General features: G+C 39.1%; 1 protein-coding gene across 1 annotated transcript in view; it reads right to left on the bottom strand.

Moving 5' to 3' along the window:
* Window positions 1-329: 329 nt before the first annotated feature.
* Window positions 330-20,167, bottom strand: part of lrrc4cb (leucine rich repeat containing 4C, genome duplicate b) — a 63,971-nt gene continuing 44,133 nt past the window's right edge. Inside the window, exon 2 of the mRNA XM_077519057.1 lies at window positions 330-6,324. Coding sequence (XP_077375183.1) covers window positions 4,402-6,297 — 1,896 coding nt within the window. The 5' untranslated portion in view covers window positions 6,298-6,324 and the 3' untranslated portion in view covers window positions 330-4,401. The remainder of the gene's footprint in view (window positions 6,325-20,167) is intronic.

Below are 20,167 nucleotides of genomic sequence, written 5' to 3'. Positions count from 1 at the left end.
CTTGATTATGGACAACAACTGTCACGTGGCAAACCATCTGTTTCACAGCTTGCCGATGATCCATTCAACCTGGCAGTCTCCTCTTCGAACCGAGCTCCCCTGAGCAGAGATTTTCTTAAAGGGGACGTTTACATGAATAATGAAATACAGTTTGTTTTCTTATTCTTCTTCTTCTTTACTGCATTTATTTCACTCATTTTTTTTAATTGGTGTAGAACTACAAAATAGCAACAACAAAGATTCCGTCTGAATATTTGAATGGCATCAAATCATATACAACTGAAACTAAGAATAGCAGTTCCCATGAAAATTATGCGTGTCTGGCGAAGAATGCCAATATCAGAAATGAAGAGAGAACCTCTCTATAACACATGAAAATAGATCAGAGTATAATTATAATTATCCCCCTTCTAGGCACTGCTCCAGCATGAGGATGGCATCAGAGCCATCTGATAGGATGCTTAAATGCCATTAGTGAGGCTTATTTTAAAAGCTCAACAGCTCAAACTGAGCAGCATATTTTGTTCATTGATTGAGTTTAAATCTGCTGAGTGTGCCACTCAATTAGGCTGCAGCTCAACAGGTGCAGCAATAATAATAATAATAATAATTTCTTGATATTTAATTTTATTGATTTAGACCAAATTAAAATCTTGAGTGAGATTGCGTGTGTTGCTAAAACAGGTCATGATTGGATAACAACCATTATACATGTGACTTCAGGAGAATGTACCTTCCAATAGCTTACTTGTAAACAATTGTTAGTCAGTATCAACTTTCAAGCATTACTGTAGTCGTTAGGCTTCTTTCCGTTGTTCTCAACTTCATTTATTCGCCCCTCTAAACAAGATAATTGACTAAACAATGACCTTCCAGTGCATTAAAATATTGTGAGTAGCCTTATATTCATTTTACTATAACAATGTTGCCTATAACGGAACGTATGGTGTTCCACACGTTTCAATTTTGGGGCTTTTGGTGTTTTCATTGTATCTATCTCCTGCCTCTGGGTTCCATCTTAACAAAACAGCGGTGGTTGTTTTAAAGTGCTTTATAAATGTAGAGTACAGATGTGTGATGGGAGCAATTAATAGTTGTTAATATGGTTATTATAATAGTTATTAATAGCCTAGTCATTAATGTATGATTTTTTTTGAGAAAAATGAATAAAAAATAAATTAAAAAAGGTAATATATTAAACATAACATAAATTAAATAAAAAATATGTATTCTCTTTTTCAGAGTGTATGTCTTTAATTTGAAAGAATAAAAACACATTATTATGTTTAAATAAAGAAGTGTTTAGTGAATTGGAAACCAAAGTTTAAGAACCACTGCCGTAGAGCAAAAGTAAGCACTGAATTGTTGTTTTTTGTATCTGTCTGTGACTTTCTATAGATTCAAAGTAGGCTTTTCAAGGTAGAAATTCATAGAAGATTTAACAATGTCTACCAATATGTGACAAGAGAAATATCACTTTCTTTGCCTCACACAGCAAGATCACTTCACTATAATTGCAAAAGCTATAGCATGCCTCTTCAGTGTATTCCTCTAAATTATGTAGTCTGCTTGAATATTTATGCCCGTGTTCATCTGAAAATGGAATAAAGGGAACAACATACTGACAACATGATGATATGCTCCGTGAAAGCTATTAGGAAAAAAAAATGCATTTTATTCATATTCATGTACAGTATGAACTACAATCTCAGGTATGAATAAGTGGACCGCAGAGAAATTAGCTGGACTTATGACAAGCACAGTCTCTTTCTGTTCTTTTTCCCTCCGTTTTTTTTTCTTCTGCATTTTTTAAACAATTGAAGCACATGTAAAATTATGAGCTCAATATTTTTTTTTGCATTATGTTTTTGAAAATATTTTTTTTTTTGTAGAAATGTAACCATTTGATGGTTGTTCTCTCCAAAAATGAGAGAGAATATTCCTACATCCAGTAACCCTCCCCATACATACACAGTTGGCAGAATAACTCACATGAATTGCATCACCTTGGCTTGGGTTTTGCACAAAAATCAAGCTCACTCTGCTGGTATTTCATGTCCAACATTCTACACAGCAGTCTTAGTTTTTTTTCCCCAAAATAGCCCTCCACGTCAGGACAGTTTGCTCATGTACATAATACTACCAATTCTGAAAAAAAAGCATTAAGTCTGGAAAAAAAAGCAAAAAATCTCAACCCTCGTTCTCAAATATATACGAATATAAAATCCCGACTGTTTTAATTATAGCCAGCATCAACAATGAATCGATAGTCACCAAATGCAGTGAAAAGAAACTGAGCACCAAAACAGAAAACTGGAAAAGGGAAAGAATGGTTCACACATTTAACGTGATTATTGATGCCCACATCATTCATAACACCAGCAGAAAGGCAAACATTTCTAATCCATTTCTGCAGTGCGCACCCACACATCGGTCTCCTAATGTATATTTTTGCTTCCATCAAATTTGTTATTGAGAACTAATGAAAAAAAATGCGGGTGACTAACTGATCAGACGCAGATGAGTTTTTGAGTGATGGGCCTTTATTATATTCTCCCTATAAGCCAGGCTTGCGGTCCTTACTGAATTTAAAATCAAGAAAGGAAGGGGCAATGGAAATATAAACTGGTCACATTTTCAAATCAGCCAGCACTTTATTTCATTTAAAAACATGAAGCTGCAGAGTGCTCTGCAATGATGATGTCATGTGTTTTCCTCAAATTCTATTATTCCATCTGTAAATGCCCATTATGTTATTTCAATTTTAGAAATAATCGCTGTAATCTTTACCAGGAAATCAAAATAAGCTTGTTGAACAGACGACCATTACCGACAAGTGAAAGGCATATCGACCACATCTTACTTTCTGCACAAGGTCACCGTTTCCATGGCGACAGTCTGATGGCTAGTTTTGCCTCCTTATACCTAATCTATTTTTTATTCGTCTTCCTTCATATCTTCCATATTTCTGTTTGAAGACCCCTCATGACCGCTGTGGGTTTATCCTTCCTCCACACACCTACTGTTCTTTCCGAATAAAATAAGCAACCAGACTCCTGACACAATGTTCTGATGGACGATGAATGATGCAGCATCAACGTGTATCCTTTTTTTTTTTTTTTTTTTTTTGGTCTGAAAACAATGACACCGAGCAGGTTCTCAACCTCTGCAAAGTGCTCGGCATAGTGATGGTGAAAAAAGTCTGATACTGTTTGGTTATCGGTTTTCCACTGTTGGTCTGCAAATGAAGTGCTGATGCAGTTTAATGAGACGTAACCCATCTCCCCTTTTTTGTGCCAGGTCCCTTGCTGCTTCACTGAGTCTGTTAGCCCTGTCTGCATTGGTCCGACAGGGTCACACTACATTACAAAGCCGCCTCATTTGCCTCTTTATCTGTACCAACAGATGGACTATCAGCACATGAGCTCGTGTGACCCCAGGGTGATGGCGAGGTAACGCGACACTGCATGGACATACATCATAACTGGGTTAAAAGGGAGGCTACTGACTGCAGCCTTATGCTCCCCTTCATTTTCCCCAGCAATATTCTGCCGTCGTGCGACACATGCCGACGGCTAACGCGAGACAAATGAGACATGGCAAGGGGTGGGGAATGTCCCTGAATTAAGCAGCAGAGACAATCAAAGGACAAGCTTGAGGACGGAGAAGGGGAGGGAGTATATAAGTACATCAGAAAACAAACAAGAAAAGAATTAAGAATCCAAGTGTAAATAATGACTAAATGGAGGAGTTTCTCATTATATTACAATGAATGATATATGGCTGCTTTAAGGCGCCACGGGGGAAATGCACATATTAATTTAACTGCTTTCGTCTTCAGACACGCAGGCTTCCCTGTGATATCATCAAGAGCTTTCCCATCAAAAGAGTCTCCTGAATGGCAGCTCGAACGTCCCGATTATGAAAATGAACTCATCTTATGCTTGGAATGGTACGGACAGCTGCCTCAATGCGAACACTGTAGACTGAACGGCAAGCTAATTAATGCTTGTAAACACTAAAACAATAGGCTGAGACCAAATAGTAAATTAGATGACCTTGTATGTTTCAGAATAAGACCTACATTCAGCAAACCATTCTTTTCCTTCTTTGCAATATTACAGAGAGGGAGCGAGAGAGATAAAAGAGAAAGTAAAACAAGCTAAAAGCTATCACAATGAGTTTTTGTCTTTTGCCACCAGACATAGTTTTTAAATAAATAATCTTTGTGTTTGTAAAGACACTTTATAAAGTATCATTTGTGGTCCCTTTGCCAAATGTTGATTTCGCACTGTCATTGACATTTACCGTGTTCATGTCATATTGCAGTAATTTTTCTTCTTTGTGGTGTCCTTTGTATTCTTAAAACTGCTCATGTTGAGTATGATGTGAAATGCAGGCTCAGATTTGGGTCTCTTGTACATTGTCTTTTGAACAGGCTTGAATCAATAAATGTTCCTGTGCGGTAGAGCTGTGTATGGTACTGAGCATAGAGGGGTGGTGATAAGTGCTCTTGTAGGTGTTGTAGTGGTTGTAGTGCTCCAGTGGGGGCAGCGATAGGTGTCTGTCAATAGCAGCAACACCTGCAAGCTCTTCTTCAACGGTAATGACTTCCATAGAGGAGGCCGGGCCATCGGGATCCTGTTGGTTATGCTGCTTCCTCATTTTGTAGAAAATAACAAGGAGAACAGCTGCCATAAGTGTGATGGCCACAAAGCAGCCAATGATAATCTTGGTGGTTTTCATCACCTCATCCAGGCCGTTGAGGGCTCCCTCGCCATCAAGATCCAAAACCGGAATGGTGTAAGTCCTCTCCGTGGTCCTGGTTGAAACCGGTGTCGTTTTCGTGGTCGAGGAGGACACCCAACCAAACGGGGGCAGCGGAGTGTGGCTATCGTCACCCGGGGTCTCGATGGTCTCCACTGTGACCGTTGTGAAATAGGTCACCCCGCTGTTTTCCACCGAAGTGACATTGAGCACGGCCGAGGCCGAGATGTTGCCCGCCGTGTTGCTGACCATACACGTGTACGTCCCGGTGTCTTGCATGGTGACGCTGGTGAAGTTAAGTGTGCCATCGTTGAGGACAGACAGTCGCACTTTATAGGCCCCGTGAGTCACCAGGGAGCCATTTGGCGTGAGCCAGCTGATGGATGTCAAGGAGCTTGTACGACATTTGAGCTCTGCACCCATGCCCTCTGTCACATTCAAGTCAGAGGGCGGCTCGACTATGACAGGAACATCACACTGGAAGTAGCTATGATCCAATTCTCCAATGTAGCGACCTTTAAAGAGCGTGGGAGTATGGCAACGGGCACAGCAACTCGTATTGGCGGGTACGGACTCCTTTAGCCACCAACTGAGCCACAGGATGTCACAGTTGCAATTCCAAGGGTTGTGATGAAGGTGGACCCGTTCCATGCGATGCAGAGGTGTGAAGAGGTCATGTGGAAGAAAGGTAAGGTTGTTGTGAGCAAGGTTAAGCTCCACTAATGACTGCAAGTCGTCAAAGGAATTCCTCTCAATTGTTTGGATCTGGGCATGCATCATCCAGAGCTTCTGGAGATTCACCAATCCTGTAAATGAGCTCGGCTTGATAATGGTCAGCTGGTTTCCAGACATTTCCAGTTCTTCCAGTCGTACCAGTGGTAAGATGTTGGGGATCTCCTTCAGGTTGCACATTCCCAAATTCAAATAGCGCAAATTGCTCAAGTCCTTGAAGGCTCCATCGGAAATGTAGGAGAGACGTTTGAGCTCACCTAAGTCCAACCTTCGAAGCGAGGGGACTCGGTTGAAGGCATAGGATGGTATACTTTCAATAGGGTTGTTCCGAAGCCACAATTCCTTTAGCTTGGACAAATACTCAAATGCTCCATTGGGGATTGTCGTGAGTCGGTTATCAAAGAGTTCCAAGGTGTTGAGACTTGCCAGTCCATTAAAGGCGCCGATTTCAATGCTGCGGATGTGATTCTTGCTCAGCTGCAGAATCTCCAGGTGGCGCAGATGTTTAAAACTGTCCACCTTGATAACCTGTATGAGGTTGTCCTGGAGGTTCAAGTAACGGGTGTTGGTGGAGATACCATCTGGCACGTCCCGTAGACTGCGACGGGTGCATATGACTTTGCTGAACTGGTTACTGCACGAGCAGACAGAAGGGCAGGTCTGTGCACGAACTAGCCCGGCCACCACCAAGATCTGAAGGGCCAAGAGTAGCACAAAGAGGGGGTTGGACAGCGCCCCCTTTAGCCTACGACTTCTCATTGTCTGGCGCTGGAAGGAGGAGATCATTTTGTTCAGCATTCATAGTTCATCTGCTGGTTGAGTTTTCTGCAACACAAAAAGAAAACAAATAATTTGGTGAGAAGCGCAAATCTGCATTAGGAAGCGTTATAAAGTTCTGTCATTATAAAAAAATACATTGTTTTCGACTTCTATAATGTTGAAGTGTTGTTCATATCGTCACCCTCTTAAAATAATTGCCCAAGTCATTTTTTTGGCTTTTTTTTTTTTTTTTTTTTGCCTATATCGATGCAAATGGTTACATTTTTTTGTGTTTCCTCGAGAATCTAAAAAAATAACTTGGGCAATTATTTTAACCCCGGGGTTACACCGGCTGCGTGTGCGTTGCGTGTCGACTGCGTCTCAGCTGCGTCGTGCCGGAGCCCACCGCACGGATAGACCTATTTTCTATTTTTTGCCGGACAACGCATCCGTCGGGCTCCGTCAAATCGCAAGCTAGCACAGAACACATCGAGCGGGACAGGAAGACCGACACAGTTTCAAAATAAATTTCTGGTTACATTTCATCGTAAAACACTCATCAGCTCCTATTTCGCAATCATGTCAGCAAAAGGTCATAATGCTTAACGTTTAATTCACTGTTTAAACACCGGCGAAAATGGACGAGGAGAGATTTATAATCGAGGTGGAAAGTAACAAAATTAGATATGATGCAGCACATCCTTTTTAAAAGGACAATTTATAGAGGAATACTGCATGGAACGTCATAGCAGAAGCTATGGGAGTGGACGATGAGTTCAATCAAAGAAAGTCCACCTCTCTTTCTGCTTCTTTGTTGAGCAGACTTCTCGTGTGTTTGTTGTTGTTTTTAATGCCACATTATCGCGTGCGATCACGCGAGACACAGCGGGAAGTGGTCGGCGACTGAGCTGAGGGGCACCACACAGCATCAAACGTAGATATCTATAAGAACTTTAGATGGCTCCAGGCACAGTCAGCAGTGTCGTCACAGGTCAACCATCTTAGGTCAGGTTAGGTAGACTGCTCTGGTACATTGTGCTGTAGTCAGTGGTAAGGTGGACAATATACTCACTTAAATACTCGTAGCAGATTTGAAATCATTGATTAAAGGATTAAAAAGGATTCTTTTCATTGGCTCACAGCGCGCACTGACTTTCTTGTGTTCTTAGAAATATTTATGGTGTGAAATGCTGCAATCCACCAACTAAGAAGAACAATAAGTTATTTTTAATACTTATTTCGAGCTGGCTGCATCACTTAATAAAGTTTGTTTATTTGAAAGTAAAAATTTCAATGGTGGCTGTAATTAAGTGATGATTTAAGCACGGTTAAAATAACGATGACGGATTGATGTATTGCCAGCTACAGTTTGGTTCGGTTTGCTATAATGACGGATTGATGATGATGGACAGGTATCGCCCACTGATGAATGACGAATGATGGATCGTCAAAATTCATAGATGTGCACACCTCTAGAATTATGAAATGGAGACAAAAAAAAAAAAGCAATCTTCAAGTTCATTGGATACCACTGCACACTCTCAAAGATCTAATAAAAGATCTATATTATTGTAATGTTTGCATTGTACTGCATTACTAAACTTTTTTTTAATCAAAAGGGCAAAGTAATAAACACACTATTATGTTTAATTGAAAATGAACTTCATTCATTTTATTTATTTTATAAACGGAGGAGCTGTCCAATACGTTTATGATGTAATGAGAACTGTTGCCTACCTGACATTTGTCTGGCATTTGGCATGGCAGGAGCAATGACCCATTTACATTTAATTACAGTCCAATTCATCACCACACCAACAACCAAATAGTGAATTTTAAATGAAGAAACAGCAAACATTATGACTTGAAAACAGTAACTTTGTTATCATTTTTCTCCTTTTCACACATTACTTTAGACTGTATAAATGAATGATTGCATCTTTGTTTGAACATGATTGGGGGCGGCGTGGCTCAGTGGTATGGTGGTCATCTCCCAACCCAGAGGTTGTGGGTTCGATCCCAGGCCATTGTGACCACGTTGAGCACGATACTGAACCCCCAATCGCTCCTGATGCTGCATCACCAGTAGAAGAATGGGTAGTCTAAATGTAAAGCGCTTTGAGGGCCGTAAAGGTGCAAAAGCGCTATATAAATGAAGTGCCATTTGCCATGATTATTTCAAAATAAGGCGAATAAAAAGACAACAACAAAAATATACACATGTATATGTGTGTTTAGGAATTTGCTTGCTTGCAGAGCACCAAAGATAGACCAAGACATTCAAATATCATATCTAATCTACAACAGCAGGCACCAACTGTAGTTCATACAGCATGATTGATGTGTTATCACCTCTTATTATGTTGTGCCCTACAAGCAACCTACGTGCATATCCACACACAACACAGTATACCAAACATATCACGTGCAATATTGCTGAACAGATACAGCAAGATAGGTCACCAAATTTTCAGAATTTGCTCTTGTTTAGGGATTTAGTGAAGTCTTGTCTTTCCAACCTGACATCCCAAATTGTCTGCTAATCATCTGCTTTTGTCAACTCACAGGCAAGATGTACTGCATGTATATATGACAGATGTTTGCTAAATTGGAAAAATTGTCAACTCAGGCGGGACTGTCCTCTTGTAAGACTGAGTGGCCGGATTAATCAATATAAAAGGTGCATGTGGCTTGTTTTCTCCCCAGCCAGGCCGCCATGCTACTGCAGCATTGGGAGGCTGCAAAGGGACAAGTCTGTGTTGGAGAATGAGATGAAATGAGGCCTCCCACTGGCAAGGGCTCATTTTATCTGCCTGGAATCACAAACACTGCACTACCACATAAACACAGCAATTGTTGTCCATAGCAAACACAGAAAGATTGATCGGTCAATAAAATTTCTATGGTTCCATTTTACTTTAATGTTTATGAAAAGTGAATGAAGTGATGATTGTGTTTTGTTCATAGGCAGCTATTATACAGTAGACTTGGATATATGCCTTTTTCATATTTATATATTTTTCTATCCGCTCCCGTTTTAACAGGACAATCCCTTTGCACATAAAATACAAATAGATTCAATCCAACATTCTCTTCTAATTGAATCTGGTCAGCTCAAATGTATTTAGAGCCTCTGAAAGCAGTTTGCTGTTCACATCTAAAATCTTGGCTTCAACGTAAACCCATAGACCCACATTTACTTTTGTGCCAGCAGCCACCGGCATTATGGCTGATGTTACTGAGATTTATACATTCATCGCCTCTAACAAGTCTGACAGAAAGGCACTGTTGTGACAATTGCTCTATTGAGGGTTGACAAAAGAAAAAATATTGGTCACAAACAAATTCAAAAACCAAACGGAAATGTTTTTACATCTTGTAGCTTCTGTGTTGTGGTGGGTGCAAAGGCAAATGTTCTTTTTTATTGTCACAAAATATGTGGAAATAAGTGAATACTAGTATAATGTTGCCTGCAATGCATAATGCAAAGTGGTCTAAATCTGCACAGGGGCGGGCGAGACTGCGTTTTGGTATTTTTTCGCAGACCTGTGAAAGCGTGCCTGATAGCCCTGACATAGCAGAAGAGTAAAGTGATTAGCTCATGGCCAGAGGCCTACAATGTACATTTATAAGGAACTACAAGTAGACCGCCATGGGTGAATGATATCAATTTGGCTAGAGAGATCACAGATCTGTAAACTGGGCACTTGGAGATCGCCTTCCATCTGGATCGTATGTGGCAGTGTGTGACCCCCGAACCATTCATCTCACATTTTTACACTTGGGCACAGTTGTGCTGTCTATGAACATGAAGCCCTAAGAGTTGATTTAGCTTCTTAGTTAGCAAAAAACACACACACACACAGGCACACCCCCGCACACACCGTGCATAGTTATTTGTTTCACTCTTCAACTGAGGAAAAAAAACAAAAGTAGAAGTAATGATTAATTTCCTCATTCTGTCTTGGTACCTCAGCCAATGATTTACTGCTATGCTAACTGAAGTATATGAGAGTGTTCTTATGACTGCGCTCCACTAGGATTAAGACTATTGTCAGAAAAATGTTGCTAAGAATGTCACCATTAGTCATGCCTTCCTTGAGTTAGGGGAACTATAAGATTTAATTCAGGTGGAAATGTGTTCTATACAAGCAATAAGTAAGTGGGATCCCAAGGGTGCAATCTATTTTTACTCTGGTCACTTTTATAGGACAGTATTTATGAATGCGCCAACAACAAAAGCAGAGTTTTGAGAGCTGATACTCAGTATTATGCCAAAGTCTAGCAAGGCCCTTAATTAAAAAAGCAACAAACAATCTGAGAGCAAAGTTTAATTTGAATGGGTTTCGACAGCAAATTAATTCCAGCATCTGAGAGATTCTCAACATATTTTCTGCTCTGCTTGACACCATGCAGCATTTTAAATGTACACTATATATATATTACTGAATTTTAGGAAAATTAATAAAATAATGTGTAGGACCGCATTAAACCGCGCCGTGTAGTTAGTGCATTTTTTTATAGTCGGAGGGCCATATGCAGCAGAAGTATGTGTGAAATCACTTCAATGATATGAAATCTGACAAGTCTCTCCTCATGTCACCACTTAGACACCTGCTGCTGAGATAAATACTATTTATCCTACTCATCCAACACATTATGGATTCATTACATTTGCACACATTCAATGCATGTGTTGGCTGAATCCTGGTGAGTGAAAATGTTTCACTATTCGCAAGGTTGTCATTCTCACACGCTAAAGTTGATCATATATGAACACAGTGGTTTAGTGAGTCTTTCAAATGTCACTCACATGTAAATATATGTCAAAACAACTAATCATAATCTAGATCCATAGAGTATTGATGAATCTCTCGAAATTTTTGACGGAGGGTTATACTAATGCATGATTGTTGCTTCTTTTCTTTTTGCACACAGTTTATGTAATATTCAACTAGTTACAGTGAAACACGTGATATTTATGTGCAATATGCTTTGGCCCATGAGCCCTAGCTTTAAAGTGTCAATATGATTTATGCCCGATGCCCTCAAATGTACAAAATAATAGCTTTATAGTTTCCAGTGAAACAATGGCATACTTTACACTCTGAATAGGCCAATGTCATAGAATCCAAACCGTTTATCATAAGCATGGGCTCAGGGGGCTGGGGGAAAATGCCTCTACTAATTTATGAGCTAGAATGTTGCAATTGTTCTGATAAATGACACTTAACGAACAAGCTTGTTTGCAGAGAGAGAAAAGGGAACAGATGTTTTTTCATGGTGAACGGCGCACAATGAGGGATTACAGTTGACCTTTCTGACCTGAGTTTAACCTCTGCCATCCCCTTAGGGCAAACGCTATCCCAGATGGGACAATCATATTATTGAAAATGATCCCAATTCGAGATGACTTGTCTCATTTTCCCCTCCATGTGACAGAGGATATTAAATTAAAACAGGCACTAAACTCAGAGCAATCAAACTGCCATCTGGAATTATGGTCAAAATGACAATTGCTAAAAAAAAAAAAAAAAAAATACCACTACTACTAATTTGCTCTCAACCACTATACTATATTGTGTCAAAATGCTAAATGCACAAAGCATTTTGACCAATGCACTTATTAGTTGCTTTTATTCTTCATGAATGAGTGCAAGCTTGATCATGACCTAAAAACATGTGGGTTATTTACTATTTATAGAACATACCTATTTATTTCTGTTAATGTTTTATGAGCACAGAATCCAGCAAAGTGGCTTGTGCAAAGATTTGCAGTTTGTTAATTTAACACTACCAAAAAGAGATTTTAGCAGTTTGTTATTATTTGTTTAGATTAATATTGACCTTTTTTTTAACGTTTTCTTTTCTTTTTGGAATGTGCCAGTGTGGGGCAGAGCTGGTATCTGTCAGCATTTTTACCAATATAGTGAAAGAGGGAAAGTAATTGAATTGTTTAGTGACACTCATCAAGTGATAATTCAATTCCTAATCAGACATTACCTTATGCTGCCTCCATTATGATAATTGCATGGCTTAAATCATTGTCCGGGGACTTCCATGCATGTTGGCTTGCGCTCTGCAGAGAGATTAAGACAGAATGCCCGCATGGCTGAAGATGAGGGCACACTTAGGATTCGTGTCACTTGTTTAGCCCACCTCTTAGAGTGTAGGTGTATAACAACGCAACACGGCAGTGGAGAAAGTCTTGCTAAGTGGTTGCACAAACATGGTTTGACAGTCCCATTGCAATTACTTACTCACTTTGGGGACGAAGGAAAATAATGCAGCACATTCCCTTCTTGGTATGGTGCATCAAAACGGGTGGGATCTTAAGTTTGGGGAGGTGTGCAGGCCTATCAGAGAACATGAGCTGCCAGTCCCACAAGTGTCAACCACATTATACACAATATTATTTAGTTATTTATTTTCATGTATTATTATTATTATTTTCACGTATTATTATTATTATTATTATTATTATTATTATTATTATTATATTACCATAACATGTAATCTATAATAATAATTATATGGTCATTTGACCAAAGTTCACAACTTAATACATGTTATGTAATTTGCTCTATTAATGATTAGAAGCTATTGTTTTTCATTGTTTGTTTTAAAAAAAATTGAATAATATCCTTTCGATTTTCCTTTTCAAGCCTGATATCGATTCATAAAACCATTAATCAATTATTTTAATCTTTTTCCCATAAATTCATAAGAAAATTGAATTTTAAAGGCCAATTTTTAACTGTTTTCTTGAAATTTAGTATTCACCTGAATTGAAAAGTATTTTGTTACATTTATGAAAGACCTTGAATTATTGCACTTCAAGACAATTCAGAATATTTTTTTATTTATTTATATATAACAATTATTGAATCAGAATTATGAAAATAAAATTCATATTTGCTGATGCCAATGTCTTTCATTAATAAACTACATAATTTAACCAGTTACTGCCTCCTCAAAATTTAATTTGGAGTTTAATGTTTGTGGAGTTTTAATCGTGTCATTGATATTTAAGAAGATTTGATGTTGCATAAGTTGAATATCGGATTGAATAGAAGTGAATGGAATTGGGAAAAATCAAATCGAACTTCACCCCTGTGAATCGAAATCAAGTCGATTGAGGAAATTAGACTCGAGTCGATACCCAGCCCTAATTTCAATGTAACATTTCAAAAGAAATGAAAAATACAACAGCATTTGGAATTAGGCTTCTAGTAATTACTATTTAAATGAGGCTTAATCACAAAGATAAAAATAACAGTGATAGAGAAGATAAAATGCTGCTACAAATGCAGCTAAAAATAATACAGTAATCCTACTTGCGCCATAAATATGCTTCAATATCATTATTTACATTTACTTATTAATTGTATTTGTAAATTCTTCAAGAGACAGCTCATACCAGTTGCGTTGCCAATGCACTGCTTCTTAATGGCTGAGAATGGCAGTCATTCCACAGTGTCACATGGAGAACGACACAATCGCCATGAAGCTTCAATGGCCGGCCTTGGCAGAGTGCCTCTCCCTGCAAACTGCCGAGGGCTCGCCGTGCTCAGTCACAGCTATTCTTGTCAAGCTATTCTAGTTTGCAAATTGACTGAATGGAAGAGGGTGCTCTCTAGGGCTTGCTGTGCAAACTGGGGTGAAAGAATACAGACAAAAGATGTCACCATATAGCACGTGCTTCAGTGTTTGGCACTTGTCCTTTTGCTGCTGACACACCCGGAATAATGATAAAATTCAGTGGTACTGTGAAGAATGACCACAGTCTGTTTTGTGATGCTCGTCAAAGTCCATTTAGTTGCATAGCGGAATTGTTTGAGTCCAAAATTTAATCAACATAAAATCTCTATTTAATGCATGTACCCTTTACATATTAATTGTCAACATGAAGTACAATATGATTACTTTTTTTTTCATATTCCTAGTATAATATGATAACTTGAATACAATGAAAAGACAACTCACTTTCTTGTGCACTGTGCTCTTCACACATCTCATTCTTTTTTTTTTCTTTTTTTTCTTTTTTTAGAGCTCAGAATTGTTCATTCGGTAGTCTTACCGATTCAACGTCTTGTCATCATTGCTCTTTTTTTTTTTTTTTTTTTTTTTTTTGTGTGTATGTGTGCGTGCGTTTGCGTGCGTGCGTTTGCGTGCGTGCGTGCGTTTGCGTGTGTGCGTTTGCGTGCGTTTGCGTGCGTGCGCGTGCGTGCGTGCGTGTGCGTGCGTGCAAATACGTATAAATTTATACTCATTCATTCACCTAAAACCTTATAAATATCCCATTACCCTTCGCCTTAACCAGGTACTTCAGAATCTTGCCAGAGTCGTGAGGTTTAAATGGTCAGGAGACCAGAGAAAAGGTCAGAAAAAAAAAGAAATAAAGAGAAAAGAAAGGTAAATCAAAGTGAAATCCAGCACCGACCAAACACTTCCTGCCTTCCCCATGATTACAAAATCAAAGTCTTACGCCAACCCCGGAAGCCTCTAAATTCCGGCAAATTTAGCGAGATCTCAAGAGACCAGAGGAAAAACTAAAGAGAGGAAGGAGGGAAGGATCGATAAGGCAGAGTGAGATCCATAGAAGCCAGTACATCCAATCCATCAAAGTGAAGTCCAGCACCAACAAGACCCCTCCTGCGTGGTTACAAAACCAGAGTCTTATGCCAACCCCAGAAACCTCATACTTCTAATAAATTAAGATCTCAAGTGACCAGAGGAAAAACTAAAGAGAGGAAGGAGGGAAGGATAGATAAAGCAAAGTGAGAACCACAGACACCAGCACCAACTGATTCAAGGGGCTGTGGGAGGGAGAGGCTACTTCTGTTGAGTTTCAGTAGATGCTGGTGCGACGGATCTGGCATGCATAAGGACCACCACCAAAGAAAGAAGCCGTCAACCGCGGTCCAGCAAAGCGAGCACTCCCCCCCCCCCCGGAATCCCCAGGCCGCGGCAGCACCAAGGCCACCCCCAAGCCACCCGAGCGGACACCGGTCGGCGAGCCGACCCAGACACCCGGAACACCCCCGCCCCAGCCCCGGCCCACACCCCCGAGCCCAAGGCCGCAGAACGAGGCCCAGCGGGCCCCCACAGCGCCCCACCGGTCCCCAGCCCCCATCCCCCCACGACCCCCCCGCACCCCACCCAAACCCGCCATCCACCACGACCCAGGCCCCACCACCCCCGACCCCCAAACCCCCACACATCTCATTCTTTAACACCAAGTGTCACACAAATAGAGTAATTCCTGATTTAACGCAGGAGTTATGTCCCAGACCACCACCACAACAGACGGATTCCACAAGGTAGCCACCAAGTTCTTATTGTATTATTTATCTACATTTTAAAACTCAATGCATACGTTATAAACTCACTATCAGAATATGCATGTGTGAGGCGCAGGTAACATATCTGTCCACTTGGGGTCACCATCCACACATTCTGCACTATAATAGCAACTCTGACTGTTAATGGGCACTGGGTGGCGGAGTGGTGCCTTCGCACACCTTCGTTGTGGGCGGAGTGGGTTCGCCTCCCCACCCGGTAGACCATGTTTGTATGTGTGCGTCTTTGTGTGAGTGAGTCTACTAAAAAACAAACAAAAAGAAACTATGGCTATTAATGTATGTATGACTTCAAAAAGCCAGACGTTGACGTTAACGTATGAGGACATAAAATTAGATGGCTATTTACTGACTAACTTTAGCCACTGTAATGTTCCGTGAGAATGTCAGTTGACAAGTACCAGCAGGTGTGCAATCTGTTTTTCCGCTAAGTGTACTGTTTATGTTAAAAATAAAAATAAAAAATAAAAATAAAAAAAGAAAGGAAGAAAGAAAGAAAGAGGGCGGGGAAAAAAATAGCTTTAACTAGCATTGGTAGGCTAAATTCGATTAGCTAACCATTAACGGAGAAGATGTGCAATTGAATAATTGTACTGTCCAATCCATGAAGCAGTGACTGTATAACATCAAATCAACCACAAATGCACTCTAAAACATCACAACATAACATACATAAAAGAGTAGCTCTTCACAAATGTCAAGATATGGCAGCTAACCAATCTGCAGCTACCTTGGAAGAGGCTAGCTTAACAAGCTAACATACAGGCCTTCATCTTCACTCTACTCATTCTTTTCAAACATCAGATGCACAACATCTGTCACAACCTCAAACTCCTTTGTTTACACAAAGCTGCTCATATGCTTGCTGAGTATTATAGCCACTGGCAGTGAAACAAAACAGGAGCTAACAACCTATACTAACAGAAGTAACACTTCTGCTCAGTCATCCAGCTGGATCCTGGTGAGAATCTCTGGCGAAAATGAAAGTCTAAAGCACTCACTAACTCGAGACAAGAGTGATTGGACATAAAACCAGAGTAATTTTGCTGAGAATGTGAAGGTTTTCTCATTTTCCAAGTGCAAGCAAAAAGTCAAAACACACAAGATGCATTCCTATGCAAAGGATGTGACCTGTCAAAATCTACTTGACGAGGAAAAACTACGGTAAATTGAAACCAGATTGTACAATCAAGCTTTTCACACATCAGTTTCATGTAATATCAAACATTAATCATAGATTATACACAGATTTTGCACTTTGTGTAGAATTTTATGTTTGTTTTGTCTGTCCTTTTTTAATCAGGGTGCTCATACCTTTTGAATTGCACCTTGGGGATAAATGAAGTGTTTTGAATGCAAAATTACAGTGGCGTGTTTGCATTCTGTACAGTGAGGCACTCAGGGCCAGCATTACTCTCCCTACTTGCATCCCTCCCCCTTGTTTTGAGGATTCTCACCCACAGCCCAGGTCCGCCTTGCCACCTACTGCTCCTAATTACAGAGGGGAAAAAAAATGAAGGATAGATTTGCGACTTTATTCCAGCATTCCTGGGATTATATTTGTGTTTCCCAAGAAAACTCTGTCGATGGGCTGCACTTCTTCTTTTTTTTGGTGGTGGTGGTGGTGTGTGGGGGGGAATCTAATCTCTAATCTGACCACATTATTTTTTATTACGCCTTTTGTCCTTTGTCATGTTTTTTTTTCGTATGCTGACAAAGCCATGAAACGATATTCCTTTCTTAATTTCCACCTAGCTGATAAGCAGTTTGATAAAATATGATTCTTCCATTTTTCTTTCTTTGCTGCTGTGATGATTTACCCTTCACATATCATTGGCCAGCAAAATTGCTTTGAACACACTAAACAATCCAAATAGAGAAATAAAAAAAAGAACAATACCTTTTCTAAATCTAAAGTACAGTAAAATAAGGAAAATAACTGCCAATGGTGGCAATTGCAGCGAGTGGAGGAAATGCATTTTATTTTTTTTTCACAATTTCTCCAGCGTCTTATTGAAAGGTCTCTTCAGTACTGCACTTAACACGCACTTGTGAAACTTGAAATTACTCTGTTTAGGATTGTTGTGTTGTGCAGTTGTGTCTTAGGCACCAAAACATCTGACAGACATTAAATTGAAATTGGGAACTTGGACCCGAGTTTCACATTCCACATTTTCTAAATTATATCCATATTTTCTTGTTTTTTTCCAAATTATGTGAACACCTTCAAAACATACTTCATTGATTAAATATCTAAGGAAAATCGTGTGCACTTATCTATGAGCATATGATGATACAACTCAACTCAACTTTATTTATTTATAAAGAACTTTAAAAACATCTGCTGATCACAAAGTGCTGTACAATGAACAAAACATAATAGATTGATTGTTGAAATAAAAACATAAAATAGAGTAAAACAAATAAATAAGCACCAAAAGAGCATAAATGTGTAGAAGCTCAGAGACGTAAGTTGGTGTCATTTAAAGATTTAAAAACAAATAGGAGAATCTTAAAACGGACTCTAAAATTGTAGGGATGCTAAAATCGGGGTAATGTTAAAAGGCGATCAGCCACATTTTGAACTAGCTGAAGACGTGCCATGGAAGACTGGCTAACTCCAAAATACAGTGAATTACAATAATCCAGGTGACTCTCACCATCTCTTTCTACTTTCTGCTCCCTCAAAAGGCTTGGAGTGTGCACCTTTGAGACTATAAGTACAGTGTTGGGGGATAATTACAGTAACATAAACAAAAAGACATACATTTAAAAGCTTAACTGCCTCAGTAAATTTGATAATTTACCCCAGGGAGATGAGATGTTTACTGTAAAATAACATCAGTTCTGCAACAAGGATTAAAATCGTCTACAGCTATGACCACATTATATTCATTTTTATTGCTTTAAATCCACAGACCATTATTAAATACAGTATATTGAATCCCTACTATCTATATAATGTTTGACTGTTTCCAACTATATCACACATCTTAATTTTGAATTTGTATGGTGTGTAGTCACTACATTGTGCTGCTACATCCCAGCACCACTGAGTTTGACTGGAAGACATACAGCGTAATTGAAGAATAGGAAGAAGAGCAAGAGGGAGAAGAAGTAGAGAAGGTCCCCAACTAAACTTCAGTAAAAGTCGTTCCAACACAACAGCGAGATTGTAAGCTATTTTTATACTGTATGATGTGTTGCTTCTAAAGGTGTGTTTTATTTAGCAGTTAGTATATGTATGAAGGTTTATATCCATCCATCCATTTTCTTGACCGCTTATTCCTCACAAGGGTCGCGGGGGGTGCTGGAGCCTATCTCAGCTGGCTAGTAAGAGAGCGACAACAGACTTTAAGGAGTACCTTAAAATTAGGTGTGTCAGGCGATTAAATTTTTTAATCCTAATTAATCGCATGACTTCAACAGTTAACTCACGATTAATCACGAATTTTATATCTGTTCTAAATTTACAATAAAATTTAAAATAAAATATTTGTTTCTGTTTTCAGACTGTTGTTAACATAAAAGTGGGAAAATGTTTAACAAATATAAATATGGCTGTATTGTTTAGTCATAGACACAGTAATTTCATACTAATTCTTACAAATTGAGTTAAAATTAAAGAGATGTAAAAAAAAAAAACGAGTGTGATATTGATTTGTGTTGGTCATTTTTCTGCCGCTAGATGGCATAATTGCATTTATAAGACGTTGGTGACAGCCCAGTGCATGTTTCTTTTAATATTAAGAGCTAGCTAATCTTTAACATGAAGTAACTTGTGAAATTCTGCACATTTTTAAAATTGTAAAATACAACTTCACCCCAATCTCCACAAACATATGTGTTATTATAAAATGTATTATTGCTAAATTGAAGGTGGATGTGTCTGCTGTGTTGCGATTGGAATTCCCCCAGTACAGGCTTTCCAAGTAAGGGGCGGTCATTAACAGTGTGTTAAAAAAATTAGTGGTGTTAAAGGAACTTTAATTTAACACATTCATTTTGGCACCTCTACCTAAAACAAGTGTTTTAAGTTTAACTGCATTTAAAGAGTATGAGAAAGGTACAATAAATGTTTTGTTTTTAAATCTAGTTTCTTCATCGCAGGTGGGTGTGTGGAACATAAGCCCCACAATAGACTGTGGCTCACTGTAGACTAATTTGACACTTCATTAGGCACACTTTGACTACCAAAAACGTTTGATTGTAAACAAAGGTTTTTCTTAGTTTTATATGACGTGAGGTTGCCTTATCAGTCCTTTCTGTGGTATAATATTCAATGTGTCTCGGAAATGTTAGCGATTTTCATCTCATCAAATTAGGAGCATGATTCATTTTAATTATCTACTGTTTCTCAATACTTTTGTTAGTGAAATGTTTCCACCATTCCTCTTCAAAGTATTCTTTTTGAATTAAATCAAACCAACATAGTTGAAGTAATTGAGCTTAATCCATCCATCCATTTTTAAAAGTTTGTCCTCATTAGGATTGTGGATGCGCTGGAGTGTATCCCAATATACACAGCACACGAGGTGGTGGGGTGC

The sequence above is a fragment of the Festucalex cinctus genome, chromosome 4 (assembly GCF_051991245.1).
Source record: "Festucalex cinctus isolate MCC-2025b chromosome 4, RoL_Fcin_1.0, whole genome shotgun sequence".
Lineage (NCBI taxonomy): Eukaryota > Metazoa > Chordata > Actinopteri > Syngnathiformes > Syngnathidae > Festucalex > Festucalex cinctus.
Note: the sequence above shows the minus strand (reverse complement) of the source record. Positions and strands in the feature narration are given on the sequence as shown.